Raw genomic sequence first — 18761 nt, 5'->3', positions numbered from 1 at the left:
TCTGGACAGAGGTTCCAGGTTGGATAGATACTTATGAAGGAGCCTTCATGAGTTACTACAGTGCATCTTGTGAGTAGTAAACACTGCTGCTACTGTGCAGGGAGTGAATAGTGAAAATTGTGATTGGGCTGCTTTGTCCTGGATGGTACTTCTTGAATATTGTTGGAGCTGCATCCATTCAGGTAAACGGGGAGTATTCCATGACACTCCTGACTTGTGCCTTGTAAATGGTGGACAGGGAGTGAATTACTCATCACAGAATTCTAAGTCTAACTTATTATAATTATTTTTAAAGTGTGCAGTGATCAAAGCTGAAAGTATGAAAATGAACCTGTTGTATGGACAGAACAAAGTCCCTGCAAAACCTCACTTTAAACTATCACATATTTTCAGGATTAATGGTTATTCATACATTTTTAATCCTTTCATGGGTTGAAGACAAAGGGCATTATGGGTAAGGCCAGCATCTATTGCTCATCCCTAATTGCCCCTTGAGAAGATGGGGATGGCTGCTGCATTGTACCACTGCAATCTGTAATGATAAGACTGTGACAGGAAGAACAAGCCCCATGTTAGTGTAAATGTGTTGATTCAATCACCAAAATAACCCATTGATTCCTTTTTCTGCTGAATAAAGAAACTTTCACCAGGTTTATTCAATAAAATCTAAATAATCTATTTAGCACAAAACATACGTCATTTTTAAAACCAAGTAATAAAACTGGTCAACAACTAAACTAGATTCTGGAAGTAGAACTGTAATTGAACCCCTTTTAATCCCAACACAAATAATCCCACAACACAGTGGTTGAGAAACACTTTGCCATGACGATATTTTGAAAAGGCCAAAAGTAAAAGATTCTGATTGGCCAATGGTCTGAAAGTCAAAAGATCAAATCTGATGTATTTTCACAGAGTCATAGAGTCATAGGGATGTACAGCCCTTTGGTCCAACCCGTCCATGCCAACCAGATCTCCCAACCCAATCTAGTCCCACCTGCCAGCACCCAGCCCGTATCCCTCCAAACCCTCCCTATTCATATACCCATCCAAATGCCTTTTAAATGTTGCAATTGTACCAGCCTCCGCCACTTCCTCTGGCAGCCCACTCCATACACGTACTACCCTCTGCGTGAAAAAGTTGCCTCTTAGGTCTCTTTTATATCTTTCCCCTCTCACCCTAAACTTATGCTGTCTAGTTCTGGACTCCCCCACCCCAGGGAAAAGTCTTTGTCTATTTATACTATCCATGCCCATCATGATTTTCTAAAGCTCTAAAAGGTCACCCCTCAGCCTCCGGCACTCCAGGGAAAACAGCCCCAGCCTGTTCAGCCTCTCCCTATAGCTCAAATCCTTCAACCCTGGCAACATCCTTGTAAATCCTTTCTGAATCCTTTCAAGTTTCACCACATCTTCCTGATAGGAAGGAGACCAGAATACATGCAATTTTCCAACAGTGGCCTAACCAATGTCCTGTGCAGCCGGTTTCTTGTTGATGAAATAAGATTGTGAACAGCCGCATACTCTTGGAAGATTTTCCCAAACAAGCTTTGATTTGTATGGAAATCAAATTTGTTCCAAGTCTTTGGAAAGTGGTCAGTTTACAAATTAGTCAAAGTACTGCAAAGTGTAAACTTTAATCCGTTAAAAATTATTTTGACCAAGAGAGGGAGAGAGAGACTTGCTGCTTTTACAGTATATTTGGAGAACTTCTTTTTGACTCACAAGGTTTTTGAAACAGAAACCAAAGCCAGAAATGTTTCCAAGGCAACCATTAGCACAGTTTTCCATCATGTCTTACAGTATCAAAATTTCTAGCAATTCAAGGCATAAACCTCATCTCTCATCTCCATACAGGCTTGGCATGGCTGTTTTTGCAAAATCACTTTAGCCGATGGATCACAGTCTACATTCCTTGGTAAAAACCTGGTTAATCCAGAAAGTGACCAAACAGTTCAACACTTCCCAGTTTTCAACCTAGTCCATAAATATAGATATTTATGGATATTTGATCCCAATAGTACACCCAAAAACTGGTTGAATACAGCATTTCTAAATGTTCTGATTATTCTTTGTTTTTTCCCATGAACCATTGCCCCCATAAAACTTCAGATAGCTTATGAGATGGGAAGGAGGGGAGGAAGAATGGAGATTAAACATGTTCTTAATCATATTAATGCCACATTCCTCCAAGATCTCAAGAGTTCCTCCATTTCTAGCCTTTTGAGCATTCCTGATTCCAATTTGCTCAACAATTGTTGAGTGTGTCTTCAGCTGCCTAGGTCCTAAACTCTGGAATTCCCTCGCTAATTATTTCAGCCTTTCCACCTCTTTCCACTTTGAGCATGCTCCTAACAACCTCCATACCTGTTCATGCCTTTAGTTGTGATTTCCTCTACATTGGGGAAATGAAGCATGGACTGGGTGACCACTTCACACAACACCTATGTTTTTTCTGCAGAAAAGACCCAGACCTTCAAGTTACCTGCCACTTTAATATCCCACCCTATTCTCTGGCCAATGTCTCTGTCTCAGGTTTGCTGCAGTGCTCCAGCAAAACTCAGAGCAAACTAGAAGAAGACCACCTCATTTTCCACTTGAGAACCCTTCTGGACTTAATATTGAGTTCAACAACTTTAGGGCTTGAGCTCTCCCATGTCCTTACACCAACCCTCACACACCAAACCTTGTTATCACATGGACTATTATTGCACACAACCCATTGTGAGCCACTAACCATCTCCATTAAAAGCTATTCACCGTCCTTGCCAGATTGTTATCCACTCCATTGTTGGTCCAATTGTTCTTCTCTCTCTTTGGGCTCTATCCCAACCTATTGTTAATTATTGCCCCCTCCCCTACCCTGCATATAGAGTCATAGAGTCATACAGATGTACAACACGGAAACAGATCCTTCAGTCCAACTCGTCCATGCCAACCAGATTCCCAACCTAACCTAGTCCCATTTGCCAGCACTTGGCCTATATCCCTCCAAACCCTTCCCATTCATATTCCCATGTAGATGCCTTTCAAATGGTGTAATTGTACCAGCCTCCACCACTTCCTCTGGCAGCTCATTCCATATATGCACCACCCTCTGAGTGAAAAAGTTGTCACTTAGGTCCCTTTTATATCTTGTAAATCTTTTCTGAACCCTTTCACGTTTCACAATTGTCTATTGTCTGTTGTCTATCCTATCTACCTGCTACTCTACTTATGAACCTGCACTCCAAGGTCTCTGTTCAGCAACACTCCCTAGAACCTTACCATTAAGTGTATGAGTCCTGCTAAGATTTGCTTTCCCAAAATACGGCACCTCACATTCATCTAGATTAAACTCCATCTGCAAGTCTTCAGCCCATTGGCTCATCTGATCAATATCCCAATGTAATCTGAGGTAACCCTCTTTGCTGTCCATTACACCTCCAGTTTTGGTGTCATCTGCAAACTTACTAACTATCCCTCCTATACCTCCTATGTTCATATCCAAATCATTTATATAAATGAAGAAAACTGGTGGACCCAGCACCAATCCTTGTGGCACTCCACTGGTCATAGGCCTCCACTCTGAAAAACAACCCTCCACCACCCTCTGTCTTCTATCTTCAAGCCAGTTCTGTATCCAAATGGCTAGTTCTCCCTGTATTCCATATGATCTAATCTTATTAACTATTCTCCATGGGGAACCTTGCTGAATGCCTTACTGAAGTCCATATAGATCATGTCCACCACTCTACCATCATCAGTCCTTTTTGTTACTTCTTCAAAAACCTCAATCAAGTTTGTGAGACATGATTTCCCATGCACAAAGTCATGTTGACTATCCCTAATCAGTTCTTGCCTTTCCAATTATGTGTAAATCCTGTCCCTCAGGATTCCCTCCAATAACTTGCCCACCACCGATATCAGGCGAATGCACCTATAGTTCCCTCACTTGTCCTTACCACCTTTATTAAATAATGGTACCACATTAGCCAATCTCCAGTTTTCTGGCACCTCACCTGTGACTATCAATGATACAAATATCTCAGTAAGGGACCCAGCAATCACTTCCCTAGCTTCCCACAATGTTCTGATCAGGTCCTGGAAATTTATCCACCTTTATGTGTTTCAAGACATCCAGCACTTCGTCCTCTGTAATGTGGACATTTTTCAATTTGTCACCATCTATTTCCCCACATTCTACATCTTCTATGTCCTTCTCCACAGTCAACACTGGTGCAAAATACTCATTTAGTAACTCCCCCATCTCCTGTAGCTCCACACAAAGGCTGCCTTGCTGATTTTTGATGGGCCTTATTCACTCCCTAGTTACCCTTTTGTCCTTAATTTATTTATAAAAACCCTTTGGATTCTCCTTAATCCTATATGCCAAAACTATCTCATGTCCCCTTTTTCCCAGATACCATCAGTTCTGTGAAAGGGACATCAGACCTGAAATATTAACTCTGAGCTGTCTCCACAGATGCTGCCAGACCTGCTGAGCCTTTCCAACAATTTCTGTTTTTGTTTCTTAATTGCAGCATTCTCAATTCTTTCATTTTTGTCCTTTTAGTCACCTGTGGTATGTACAATTTTTATTCACTTTGGGATGTGGCATGTGGGATGTGGGTATTGCTATCTTGGTCAGCATTTATTGTCCGTCCCTAGTTGCCCTTGAGAAGGTAAGGATAAGCTGCCTTATTGAATTGTTGCAGTCCACCTGCTGTGGGTTGACCCATAATGCCCTTAGGGAGGGAATTCAGAGATTTTGACCCAGCGACAGTGAAAGAATAGTGACACATTTCCAAGTCAAGACACAAGTGGCTTGGAGGGGAACTTGCAGGGGTTGGTGTTCCCATGTATCTGCTGGCCTTGTCCTTCTAGATGGAAGAAGTTGTAGGTTTGGAAGGTGTTGACTAAGGAGCAGTGGTCTATATCTGAATATCTCCTCATGAAATATTATCTCCTTGATGACAAAATTTGGTTTATGTTGTCTGGGTGAAGCACTTGGACGTATTTTATCACTTTAAAGGTGCAATATAAATATACATTGTTGTTTCATTTGTTGTCTTCCAGATCAGAATAGATCTCAGGTTTGAAGTTCAGGTTATAGTTCTCAGTTAGATCTGTAGCTTGGGATGGGATGCTGTTAAATTGTCAGTATGATTAAACCCACATATTAGGAATTGTTCTTTCACCTCCTGCACCTGCTGCCTCTGGGAAGATCTTATCCGTTTCAGTTATCAGCTTAATGCAACAATAACTGACATGGATTTCAACAACTCTCTGTGATTACATTATAAAGATTTGATAAAGTGAAGAGGCACTGAGCTATTCTGAAAGTGTTAACATCATTACACAGGATGGTCAACACATTGCCTGCACTCATACATCTCAATCTAACTGAACTGACAAACAACAGATACAAAACAGAGTTGGGAAATAATACAGTTATAGATTTTAATAGATAAGAAAATTGTCACAAGCTGAATTGTGTTGCTTGAAATAGAAAGCAGTGCATGTCTCATTGCTGAAAAACATTTTCCAGTTAGGGTTAATTGGACATTCACTGTCCTAATGTGATTGAAGAGACTTCTGACGTGACACAGGCTCAACACATTTTATCTTTTATTAGCTTTCCAGCAGAAAGTACCTTCTTGATAAAATTTGTGTTTTGCATACGTGCTAAAAGCATCTCCTCCCTCCCGAAACAAGATGCTGAGGGACATGTCCCATGCAGTGTCATTGCTGGTTCTCTGTACTGCACCATCTATGTGCCATGCTCCCTCTGTCCCATGTTTTAAAATAGTAATGGAAAAGGATAGACCAGATCCAAAAGTTAAAGTTCCAAATTGGAGGAAGGCCAGTTTTCATGGTAATAGGCAAAAGCTTTCAAAAATTGATTGGGGCGGATGTTTGCGGGTAAAAGAATAGCTGGAAAATGGAAAGCCTTCAAAAATGAGATAATGAGAGTCCAGATACAGTATGTTCCTGTTAGGGTAAAGGGCAAGGCTGGTAGATGTAGAGAATGCTGGATGACTACAGAAATTGAGGTTTCAGTCAAGAAAAAGAAGGAAGCATATGTCCAGTATAGACAGCAGAGACTGAGTGAATCCTGAGAAGAGTATAAAGGCAGTAGGATATTGTATACTGAAGAGGGAAATCAGGAGGACAAAAAGGAGACATAAGATAGTTTTAACAAATAGGGTTAAGGAGAATCCAAAGGGATTCTACAAATACGTTAAGGACAAGAGAGTAACTAGGGAGAGAATAGCACCCCTCAAAGATCAGCAAAGCCACACACATGTGGAACCACAAGAGATGGGGTAGTTACTAACAAAGTATTTTGCATCAGTGTTTACTGTGGAGAAGGATATGAAAGATATAGAACATGGCGAAATAAATAGCAACATATTGAAAAATGTCCATATTATAAAAGAGGAGATGTTGGATGTCATTAAACACATAAAGGTGGATAATTCCCAGGACCTGATCAGATGTATCCAAGAACTCTGCGGAAAGCTAAGGAAGTGATTTTTGGGCCCCTTGAGATACTTATATCATCGTTAGCCGCAGGTGAGGGGCCAGAAGACTAAAGGTTGCCTAACAAGGTGCCACTGCTTAAGAAAGGTGGTAAGGAAAAGCCAGGGAACTATAGACTGTGAGATTGAACATCGATGGTGGACAAGTTGTTGGACAGAATCCTGAGGGATAGAATTTACATGAATTTGAAAAGGCAAGGACTGATTAGGGATAGTCAACATGGCTTTGTGCATGGGAAATCATATCTCACTAACTTGATTATGTTGAAAATCACACAACACCAGGTTATAGTCCAACAGGTTAATTTGGAAATACAAGCTCTCCGAGCACTGCTGCTTTGTCAGGTAATTAGTGGAGTAGGATCATAGCTTTCTGATGAAGGAGCAGCATTCCAAAAGCTTGCACTTCCAAATTATCCTGTTGGACTATACCTGGTGTTGTGTGATTTTTAACCTTGTCCACTCCAGTCCAACACCAGCACCTCCACATCATAACTTGATTAAATGTTTTGAAGAAGTAACAAAGTGGATTATTGAGGGCAGAGCGGTGGATGTGATCTATATGGACTTCAGTAATGCATTTGACAAGGTTCCTCATGGTCTAGTGGTTAATAAGATTAGATCACATGGAATACAGGGAGAACTAGCCATTTGGATACAGAACTGGCTTGAAGATAGAAGACAGAAGGTGGTGGTGGAGGGTTGCTTTTCAGACTGGAGGCCTGTGACCAGTGGTTTGCCACAGGGATCAGTGCTGGGTCCACTGCTTTTCTTCATTTATGCAAATGATTTCGATGTGAACATAAGAGGTATGGTTAGTAAGTTTGCAGATGACACCAAAAGTGGGTCTGTTGTGGACAGTGAGAAAGATTACCTCAGCATACAAAGGGATTTTGATCATATGGGCCACTGGGCCAAAGAGTGGCAGATGGAGTTTAATTTAGATAAATGTGAGGTGCTGCATTTTAGAAAGATAAATCAGGGCAGGACTTATACATTTAATTGTAAAGTCCTCGGGAGTATTGCTGAACAAAGAGACCTCGGTGTGCAGGTTCATAGTTCCTTGAAAGTGCAGTTCCAGGTCGATAGGATAGTGAAGAAGACATTTGGTATATTTTCCTTTATTGGTCAGTGCATTGAGCATAGGAGTTGGGAGGTCATATTGTGGCTGTATAGGACATTGGTTAGGCTACTTTTGGAATATTGCATGCAATTCTGGTCTCCCTGCTATAGGAAGGATGTTGTGAAACTTGAAAGGCTACAGAAAAGATTTACAAGGATGTTGCCAGGGTTGGAGGGTTTGAGCTATAGGGAGAGGCTGAATAAGCTGGGGCTCTTTTCCCTGGAGTGTCAAAGCCTGAGGGGTGACCTTATGGAGGTTTATAAAATCATGAGGGGTGTGGATAGGGTAAATAGACAAGGTCTTTTCCCTGGGGTGTGGGAGTCCAAGTCTAGAGGGCATAGGTTTAGGATGAGAGGAGAAAGATTTAAAAGGGACATAAGAGGTAGCTTTTTCATGCAGAGGGTTTTCATGCATGCGTGTATAGAATGAGCTACCAGAGGAAGTGGTGGAGGCTGGTACAATTGCAACACTTAAAAGGCATCTGGATGGACGTATGAAAAGGATAGGTCTAGAGGGATATGGGCCAAATGCTGACAAATGGGATGAGATTAATTTAGGATATCTGGTCGACATGGATGAGTTGGACCAAAGGGTCTGTTTCCATACTATATATTTCTATGACTCTATGACTCTGAGTTGAAATCCCCTACTATCACTACTCTATTATTTTTTAGACTTCCTGAAATCTGCCTCCATACCTGTTCTTCTATTTCTCTTAGACTGTTAGGGGACCAAAAGGACAATCCCAGCAATGTGATTGATCCTTGTTGGTTATTAAGTTCAATCTTATTGAATGTATTCTGGAAATTGAAGCATAGTACATCTATACACTTCCCTTTACCCACAGCACATATTATTCCTTCAAAGAACTCCAAAAAAATGAGTAAAGAGTGAGGTTGTAAGAGCAGGAGGGGTGTTTTCAATTTTACATTTTAATTTTTAACCTTTGACCCCAGTGCATAAGTCTTGGGGCAGGTTTTCTGCCCAGCCCATCTCAGCAGCTGACAGTCCCTTTGGCAGATCCTGCATCAGCCAGCATGCCCCAATACAGCCTTTCAGCCCTCCAAGCACCCCTGACCCACCCTGACCAAACATTTGAAGTTCAGTGGGTGAGGAGAGGAGAAGAGGTGGGGGCACTTTTAAAGCACAGTTTTATGAAGCTGAGATTTCTCCCAATTCTGTGCATCTGACCAGAAATGAAAAGTGGGACCCTAATATTTGTCTTCATAGTTCTGGCTAATGTTCTGTCATGCCTTAATTTCTCCCTCATTACTTTGTGTTTTTTAAAATATTTTGCAGTTTCAGGCCTGCCACCAAATCATGTGAAAACAGACATTATATATATTTTCTTAAATGTGACTGTCTGTAATTTTCTTAATAAGCCTCGACAGTGCAGCGCTTTCCTACATTGTTTCTTTCCTGTTGAAAGTTAATTTTCTGAGTGTTATGAAAGATACGGTAAATGTCAGCCACTGCATGTATATTTGACTTATCCTTTAAGTTAATTTTCCACTTTACTTTAGCCCACTCTGTTTATTATATCCCATAAGAGTCTTTCTTTTAAGTTTAAAACGCTAGTCTTAGACTCATGCTTCTCTCCCTCCAACTAAACATGGAACTCACTCATGTTATGATCACTATTATCAAGAGGCTCTTTTACTATGAAGTCGTCAGCTAATACTGTCTTATTATGAATGATCAGATCTATTATAACCTGTTCCCCAGCTCCAGAACATGCTGCTCCAAGAAAGCTCTCCCAAAAACACTCAAGATTTCTCTGTCACACTCCCCTTGCTATTCTGACTGGGGTTTACTCACTCTCTGGGGCTCCTGTTTCTGCTTGGGAGAAAGCGTCAGAGAGGAGAGAGAACCAGATGAGAACGTGAATCTGCTTTTCCCATTTTTGTCTTGATGTGAAAGCTCGGGGCGGAGGGAGGCAGGCGGATTCAATCCGAGCTTTTCGAAGGGAACTGGAGAAAATATTTTCGAATAGCTCCCGGAGCTGAGAGTCTCATTGAGCAGAAGGGCTGACCCATGTTAGATGGAGTGAATGGCCTCCTTCTGTACTGATTGTGATACAATCCAGAATGCGGGGACAGTCTGGAGCCAGCCCTGCCCAGTCCCTGAGGCTCTGACAACATTCCTGGACTCAGCTGTCACTGATCCCGGCTCCGGATTAAATGCGGATTCCGGGTGATAACACGACCCGAAAATAGCCCCCATCCGGGGCCGATATAAACCCGGCCCAGCCCCACACACACAGACGCACAGACAGAGACAGGGAGCGGCTCTCAATCCATCAGCACAATCCCTGGGAACAGGCTCCGGCTGCAATGGAGCTGACACCGTTTGCTGCTCTGAACTCCTCCCTGTGTGAGGGCAACAGCCAGAGCAGGGAGTTTTACTCTGCTGAATGGGAGGATCAGATCATGAGAACTCGACCTGAGCACCGGTGAGTTTACACCGAAACTGCGCCGATCCGTCCCGCTCTCATCGCTGAGAGAGCGCGTTTGCTGCAACTTCAGAGGCTGGGACAGAGAGAGAGAGAAAAAACAGAGAGAGAGAGAAAACGGGGAGAGAAAAAGAGACAGAGTGAGAAAATAGAGAGAGATAAAGAGACAGGGAGAAAACAGTGAGCTGAAAAAAAAAGCGATAGAGAACACAAAGAGAGAAAACAAGGACAGAGAGAACATACACAGAGAAACAGATAGTGCAGGAATGCCAGGGTGAGTCGGCATCAGGGAGGGAGCGAGAGGGAGACAGACAGAAGAGAGAGATAAACCAGCAGAGAGGGAGGCACAGGAAGAGAGATACATGAAGGGAGAGAGGAATGTCACAAAGAAAGTGCAAGGAAGAGAAAAAGGAAAAGGGGCATAGAGAAACAGACAGAGACCGAGCGAGGGACAGCGAGAGAGAGAGAGAGGGCAAGAGAGAGGAAGACAGAGAGAGAGAGAGAGAGACAGAGAGTTAGTGCAGGACTGAAAGAGACCAGGTCAAAGAGAAACAGGGACAAATGCAGACAAAGATAGTTAAAGAGAGATGGAGCAAAGCAAAGACAAAGAGAGAGAGAGACATAGGCAGAAAATAGAACATAGAACACAGAACAATACAGCACAGAACAGGCCCTTCAGCCCACGATGTTGTGCCGAACATTTGTCCTAGCTTAAGCACCCATCTATGTACCTATCCAATTGATGCTTAAAGGTCACCAAAGATTTTGACTCTACCACTCCCACAGGCAGCGCATTCCATGCCCCCACCACTCTCTGGGTAAAGAACCCACCCCTGACATCTCCCCTATAACTTCCACCCTTCACCTTAAATTTATGTCCCCTTGTAACACTCTGTTGCACCCGGGGAAAAAGTTTCTGACTGTCTACTCTATCTATTCCTCTGATCATCTTATAAACCTCTATCAAGTCACCCCTCATCCTTTGCCGTTCCAACGAGAAAAGGCCTAGCACTCTCAACCGATCCTCGTACGACCTATTCTCCATTCCAGGCAACATCCTGGTAAATCTTCTCTGCACCCTCTCCAAAGCTTCCACATCTTTCCTAAAGTGAGGCGACCAGAACTGCACACAGTACTCCAAATGTGGCCTTACCAAAGTCCTGTACAGTTGCAACATCACTTCATGACTCTTGAATTCAATCCCTCTGCTAATGAACGCTAATACACCATAGGCCTTCTTACAAGCTCTATCCACCTGAGTGGCAACTTTCAAAGATCTATGAACATAGACCCCAAGGTCCCTCTGTTCCTCCACCTCACTAAGAACCCTACCGTTAACCCTGTATTCTGCATTCTTATTTGTCTTTCCAAAATGGACAACCTCACACTTGGCAGGGTTGAACTCCATCTGCCACTCCTCAGCCCAGCTCTGCAGAATGGACAGAGAGAGTGAGACAGAGAGACCGAGTCTCTGAGAGAAGAGCCAGAGAGAGAGGGACAAAGAAAGAAAGGGTGCCAGGAGGGATGGAAAAAGTGGGCGAGTTAAAAGCAGAAAGGAGAAATGTCACAGAGAGAGAGAGAGAGAGAAAGGGACACAGAGAGAGGGTCACAATCACTGACACTCAGACACAGAGAGAGACACTGAGAAAGAGTGAGAGACAGAAAGTGGAAGAGAGGGAGAGGACACAGTGAGAGAATTAGACCGAGAGGTAGAGAGGCAGAAACAGAGTGGGAGTCATAGAGAAAGGCTCCTTGTTAATGATGAGAATATTGATGAGCTGTTTGTGTGGCTCCAGTGAAAGCTGGGTTTGTTGAATCTGCCTGTTCCTTCTCTGGCAGGTGCACTGTGAGTGAGCTGAATGGTGCCCGGAAGGAGAGTTATGACAGGAGATCCCAGGTGACCTACTTGGTGCAGCGAAGCCCGGCCAACCTGATGAGGATGGGCTGCCTGGGGGAGGAGCTCACTGAGTATCGCCTGCCTGCCCGCAGCGTGCTGCCATTGGCAATCTTCACACCGACTCAGATCAGCACGAAAATGGAACGGGCAGTGACTCCCCCAGAGCTGAGGGGGGTCATGGAGTTCGAGTCGGCTCTGAATGGGAGCTGTCAGGACAAGAGAGAGGTCTCGGACATTACCAAAGAACTTCCTCCAGTCATGCAGCCTGTCAAACTGGATGGCAAGAAACCGGGCATGGTTCAAAGATCCCTGTCGAGATCAATGTCCCAGGAGGCCCAGAGGGGCTGAGAGCGATGGGGAATGGGGTTGTAGATGGATTGAGGTGTAGGTAGTGGTTTGATGCAGTTTGCAGATTAGTCAGGGTGTGACTTTAGAAGAATAACAGATGATCAAATTGAAAATAATCTTTCAAGGGCTTGGCAGGATCAGGATTCCCTGGACGGTGGAGTCGAGACTATGGGCAACCATTTATACTGGGATGAGGAGAAACCTCTTCAGTGTCATATAAATCTTAGGAATTTTCTATTCCGGGGGTTGTGAGTCCCGCAAAATGAATGAAGGGAGATGGGGACAGTGCAGTAAAGTAAAGATAAATCAGTGAAGGTGGATCAGGTTGGAGCTACTCTTGTTCCTGGTCAGTGCACCCTCTGACTTAGTGGGCAATGGCTGGCAGTTAGGAAAGGTTCAGGAAGTTCTGAATGTAATTGGAAGATTGGAAAAGAGAGGTTTAAGGTGTAGAAAACATGGGTGTGTGAGTTATGAACGTACTGAAATTATTGTTGACTTATTGCTCTAATAGACGTCTATAGAATCAATAGGTCTTTTGTCCCAGAAGTTTTACTTTAAAATATCATAGTTTTGTATTGACTTTTAGCATTGAAATAAAATCTGATAGAACTTTGACTGATTACCTGATGTTCGCCCAGCTCTTCACCACTCGGAGTACACTCAATTGGAGGCTGCCATCTTCACAGTTACCAAAGACACATCAGTACACAGCAGAGAATTCAGTGATCTAGAGCGATTACACTGTATGTGTAATACTACACTGCATCTTCCTCTAATGCCTCTCCATCACTGTCCAGCTGAGTAAGACTGTCATCATCTGGTCCGGTTTTTATCCAACTGTGGCCAGAGAATCATTTGCAATAGTTCCTACCTGCTCTTACGCTGTTGCCTCTGGTGTCACCTATTTATGCCGACTCCACTAACACCTCCCCTCAATGACAACATCCTAAATACAAAATCAGGTTCCACATGTACACAAGTGGCATACAGCTCCTCATCAACAGGACACCCCCCCCTCATCCATCCATACTCTCTCACCCTGCTCCCACACGCACATACATACACACTCCCCCATCCCACTCCCAAATACACACACACTCCCCATCCCACTCCCAAATACACTCACACACACACACACCCATCCCACTCCCCCCCCACACACATACACACATCCACACTCTCCCACCTCACTCCCCCCCACACACACAGAACATACACACACACTTCCCCACCCCACACAGAAATGTACACACATACACATTCCCCCATCCTGCTCCCCCACGCACACACAGACACTCTCTACCCTTCTTCCCCACTCTCAGACACACACGCAGTTCCCAGAACCCTTTTCTGATATCCAACACTGAATGAGCAGGAATTTCCTCCAATCTTGTGAAGACCTAAAAAACACTGCCTACAGTTCCCAACACAAACTCTACCCCACAGCCATCGACTTAATCTCTCTCCCTGGAAACTATTTGAGATTAAAACAAACTCTTTCCAGTCTTAATGTTATATTTGATCCTCACTGTGAGTGTCTGTCTCTATGATTGGCAATTTTCATTTCTGTAACATCATCTGCTGTGGCCTGTCTCTGCTGATCTGCTGCTAAAGCCTTCACTTACATCTTTGTTACCTTTTGGTGACTATTCCAATGCATTCCCTTCTGCCCTCCCGTGTTCTAGTGTCTGTATACTTAAGTGTATCAAAGCTCTGCTTTATGTGTCCTATCTTGCGTCAAGTTCTGGTCACTTATCATCCACTTGCTGACCTACATAGGCTTCCAGTCAAACAATGCCTCAACACTAAAGCTCTCATCCTTGTTTCCAAATCTTTTCCCAGCCTCAACCCCTCCCTACTTCTGTAACCTACTTCAGCCCAACCACCATCCGAGATTACTGCACTTTCCAACAGTTGTCTCTTGTGAATTCCCCATTTTAATTGTTCTATCATTGGCAGATGTCCCTTCAACTTCTGGACTTCTATCCCTAAACCTCTCCACCTAATTCCATCTCTCTGTCATCCCTCAACTCATTCTTTAAAGTCTTCCGCTTTGACTGAGCCTAATGTCATTTATGCTCCTAATGGGTCTTGTTGCCAAATACTGTCTGATTATGCTCCTATGGACTGTCCTACTCTGTTTAATACATTTTAGGTGGTATATAAAAGCATGGTACTGTTGTACTTGTCTGATACACAGTGCAGGTTGTGCTATGGTTGTCATTTATCAATGTTCACATGATATTTCCAGGTATAGCACAGTCCAGAGAGTGAGAATTCAATTTAATGGATTTAGGGATTACACTAGAAAAGGTCAAGAGTTTGGCAATTTGCCTGATTCTTGGTCAGAAAGGCGCTGAGCCACAAAGCAATGAAACAAAAGCCACCAGTGTACAGAAATCACCGTGAGAAGGCACACTGCATGTACAGCAATCTCCCTGAGATCGACAGGATCTCTGCTGAAGGGGAAGGTGAATTCCCCACAGATTTAGATTTCAAAGTATCATTATTTATTAAATTTCGATATAAAATTTACCTAATTATGGATTTCATAGATATGCCAGTCCCTGACATTAGGTAAGGACCAATCTTTCTTCTTGTTAATGCAAGTCTTCCAGTCTAGTTTATTTTGTTCTGATGTGGTCTAACTCTGTCTATACTGTGCTGTTTATACTCAGTGATGTGCAGCTCCATTATATCATCACAAAGTTGCTCCAAGGCCCTGAAGTTCCTATACAAGTTCTCCCCTGTCAAAAACATTGATTGACAGTTATAGACATTCTCAAATAAGTTCTCTGGATTACTTCTTTTTACAGCACATACTGTCCAGATTTTCCTTATCCATCCCACCCATTTCCAAGTCTTTGTCTTGGTTCATCTTGTTTCAGTAGATGGATTATCTGAGCAAATATAGAAACAAGAGGTAAATTTGGTGATCTCACATTTTCCCTGCTGCTTCTGATATACCAGAGATTCAATCAACCTGGCTGAACTGGAGATGTGTAAAGAAATTATCAGGTAGTTACATGTCTTCAGCTACATTTGTAACATCGGATGCTGTGATAAACCACCAAGGAAGAAATGAAGTCATCATTGCATTGTTCTTCATGTGAAGAAACTTTACTCCCATGCAGTATTAATGTTTTCTTCAAGGCTCTGTTCTAAGGTTCTGAACGTACGTGTCAGGTTGGGAATGATTTGATTTGTTGTTTGGTGTGTTCTTCAGACTGTAGCACATCTTCTGGCAGTGACTTATTTGTGACAATGAGTTCATTGTTGGTGGAGGGTTGGACAGTTTTTGCTGATGTAGTATTTTGAAACTACATAGAGTCACAGAGATACGTAGCATGGAAACAGGCCCTTTGGTCCAACTCATCCATGCCAACCAGATAAATTAATCTCGTCCCATTTTCCAGCATTTGGCCCATATCCCTCTAAACCTTTCCTATTCATATTCCTAAAGATACCTTTTAATTGTGCTAGCTTCCACCACTTCCTCTGGCAGCTGATTCCATACACACACCAACCTCTGTGTGAAACGGTGCCCCTTAGATCCCTTTTAAATCTTTCCCTGCTCACCCTAAACCTATGTCCTCTAGCTTCCCTACCTTGGTGAAAAGACCATGGTTATTTATCCTATCCATGCCCCTCATGATTTTATAAACATTCTATAAGTTCACTCCTCAGCCTCCGACATTCCAGGGAAAACAGCCCTAGCCTACGCAATCTCTCTATAGCTCAAATCCTCCAACCCTGACAACATCTTGTAAATCTTTTCTGAACCCTTTCAAGTTTCACAACATCCTTCCTGTAGCAGGGAGACCAGAATTGCACCCAATATTCCAAAAGTGGCCAAACCAATGTCCTGTGCAGCAGCAACATGACCTCCCAACTCCTGTACTGAATGCACTGACCAATAAAGTCGTGTACCAGACATTTTCTTCACTATCCTATCTACCTGGGACTCCACTTTCAAGGAACTATGAGCCTGCACTCCAAGGTCTCTTTGTTCAGCAACATTTCCCAGACCTAGCCATTAAGTGTATAAGTCCTGCTCTGATTTGCCTTTCCAAAATCCAGCACCTCACTCGCAGCACTCTAAAAGCTCGCACTTACAAATAAATCTGTTGGACTCTAACCTGGTGTTGTGTGATTTTTTAACTTTGCCCTACCTATGAGCCAGTCCTGTATCTAAATAGCTAGTTCTCACTGTATTCCATGTGATCTAACCTTGTTAACCAGTCTACAACATGTAACCTTGTCGAATGCCTTACTGACATCCATATAGATCATGTCCACTGTTCTGCCTTCATCAATTCTCTTTATTACTTATTCAAAACCTCAATAGTTAGTTAAAAGATCCTGTCTAATAGATTTCTTTGGACTTCATTTAGTGTTGTCACAAGCAGTACATTGTTTGGATGACAGTTCTGTCTCCTCTGCTCAGATAATCTATTGTGCTTAAAATAAGTAACACAGTGTCTAGAATGTTCTGCATTAGATGCAATATTTGCCACATATTACTTACAGAACAGTTTTCTTGATTGTGTATCCACTAGTTTTTGGACAGTTCATTCTAAAATTGAATGTTGTTTTGATAGAACAAGTTCAGTAACTGTTTTATCTAAGAGATCAATAACTTCTCTTGTGATTGAGCTCTTGTGGTGTGTTTCACAGTTGCATAGTTCAGCTAGTTTGTATACTATTGAGACTATCCACGGACAGTATATATCAGAGTATGATTTCATCAGTGTCCTATCTGATCTTTCAATGAACTAGTGATCAAAAGCTGTGAAATGGGATTAGAATAGTTAGATCATTGTTTTTGACTGACCCGGGTGCAATGAGCCTGGAATAACTGTGCAAAGGCTGTTATCCTATTGCCAAGTCACCCTTTATTTACATGTGCCCAGTACATGGGCTTTGACCAGCCAGCTCAGAATCAGTCCCTATACTGAGGAGATCTTCTGAATTTCCTGTTTACATCTGTCAGCCAGAGTTCCCTGACTGGCCCAGATTAGCAACCCCAATTAAGGATCTCATCGTCAGTGAGATCCACTTGGCCCTGGTTCCAATCACTACAGGGTCAAATGGCCTTTTTCTGTGTTATAGATCTCTATGACTCTGGGTTATAGATCTCTATGACTGTGTTATAGATGTCTATGACTCTGTGTTATAGATCTCTATGACTCTGGGTTTCACATCTCTATGACTCTGGGTTATAGATCTCTATAACTCTGGGTTATAATTCTCTATAACTCTGGGTTATAGATCTCTATGACTCTGGTTATAGATCTCTGACTCTGGGTTATAGATCTCTATGACTGTGTTATAGATCTCTATGACTCTGGGTTATAGATCTCTATAACTATGTGTTATAGATCTCTAAGACTCTGGGATATAGATGTGTATGACACTGGGTTATGGATCTCTATGACTCTGTGTTATAGATGTCTATGACTCTGGGTTATACATTTCTAAGACTCTGGGATATAGATCTCTATGACTCTAAGTTATAGATCTCTTTGACTCTGAGTTATAGATCTCTATGATTCTGTTATAGATCTCAATGACTCTGGGTTATAGATGTCTATGACTCTGTGTTATAGATCTGTATGACACTGGGTTATAGATCTCTATGACTCTGTTATAGATCTCTACAATTTTGGATTATCGATCTCTATGACTCTAGGTTATAGATCTCTATTACTCTGTGTTATAGATTTCTATGACTCTGGGTTATAGATCTCTATGACTCTGGGTTATAGATCTCTATGACTGTGTTATTGATCTCTATGACACTGTGTTATTGATCTCTATGACTGTGTTATTGATCTCTATGACTCTGTGCTATAGGTCTCTATGACTCTGGGTTTTCCAGATCTGCCAAATCCATCAACTGTGCCTCTGAGCTTAAACTTTTGTGGTGAAAAAGTTGATACCAGTGAATTTTGTTGCATTACTTGTGCTTGGAGTTGTGAATTATTTTCTTGGTTGAAAGAATATCATCAAGAGTTTGTTCTCTTTAAGCTGCACTCATTTACTTGTCTTGTGTTATTCTTCATTTGTTAAAATTGTTAAAGTTTTGTTGTTTAGATTAGATTAGATTAGATTACTTACAGTGTGGAAACAGGCCCTTCGGCCCAACAAGTCCACACTGCCCCGCCGAAGCGCAACCCACCCATACCCCTGCATTTACCCCTTACCTAACACCACGGGCAATTTAGCATGGCCAATTTACCTGACCTGCACATCTTTGGACTGTGGGAAGAAACCGGAGCACCCGGAGGAAACCCACGCAGACACGAGGAGAACGTGCAAACTCCACACAGTCAGTTGCCTGCAATGATTGTTATTGTATTACTAAAACTCAAAGCTGTTACAGTTTCTGCTGCTTTGAAATGCTATTCTTAATGT

The 18761-nt window shown here is 42.5% G+C and overlaps 2 protein-coding genes across 2 annotated transcripts in view; one reads left to right on the top strand and one right to left on the bottom strand.

Moving 5' to 3' along the window:
- Window positions 1–18761, bottom strand: part of pnmt (phenylethanolamine N-methyltransferase) — a 43903-nt gene that overhangs the window by 11095 nt on the left and 14047 nt on the right. The window lies entirely within an intron of this gene.
- On the top strand, window positions 9914–12964 carry LOC148141526 (telethonin-like). The gene is made up of 2 exons (XM_087977694.1): window positions 9914–10099; window positions 11939–12964. The coding sequence occupies exons 1-2, from the start codon at window positions 9981–9983 to the stop codon at window positions 12342–12344; spliced, it is 525 nt and encodes a 174-aa protein (XP_087833820.1). The 5' UTR covers window positions 9914–9980; the 3' UTR covers window positions 12345–12964.

The sequence above is a fragment of the Chiloscyllium plagiosum genome, unplaced genomic scaffold (genome assembly GCF_037043375.1).
Source record: "Chiloscyllium plagiosum isolate Xiang-an unplaced genomic scaffold, Cpla_swu_hap1 HiC_scaffold_32, whole genome shotgun sequence".
Lineage (NCBI taxonomy): Eukaryota > Metazoa > Chordata > Chondrichthyes > Orectolobiformes > Hemiscylliidae > Chiloscyllium > Chiloscyllium plagiosum.
Note: the sequence above shows the minus strand (reverse complement) of the source record. Positions and strands in the feature narration are given on the sequence as shown.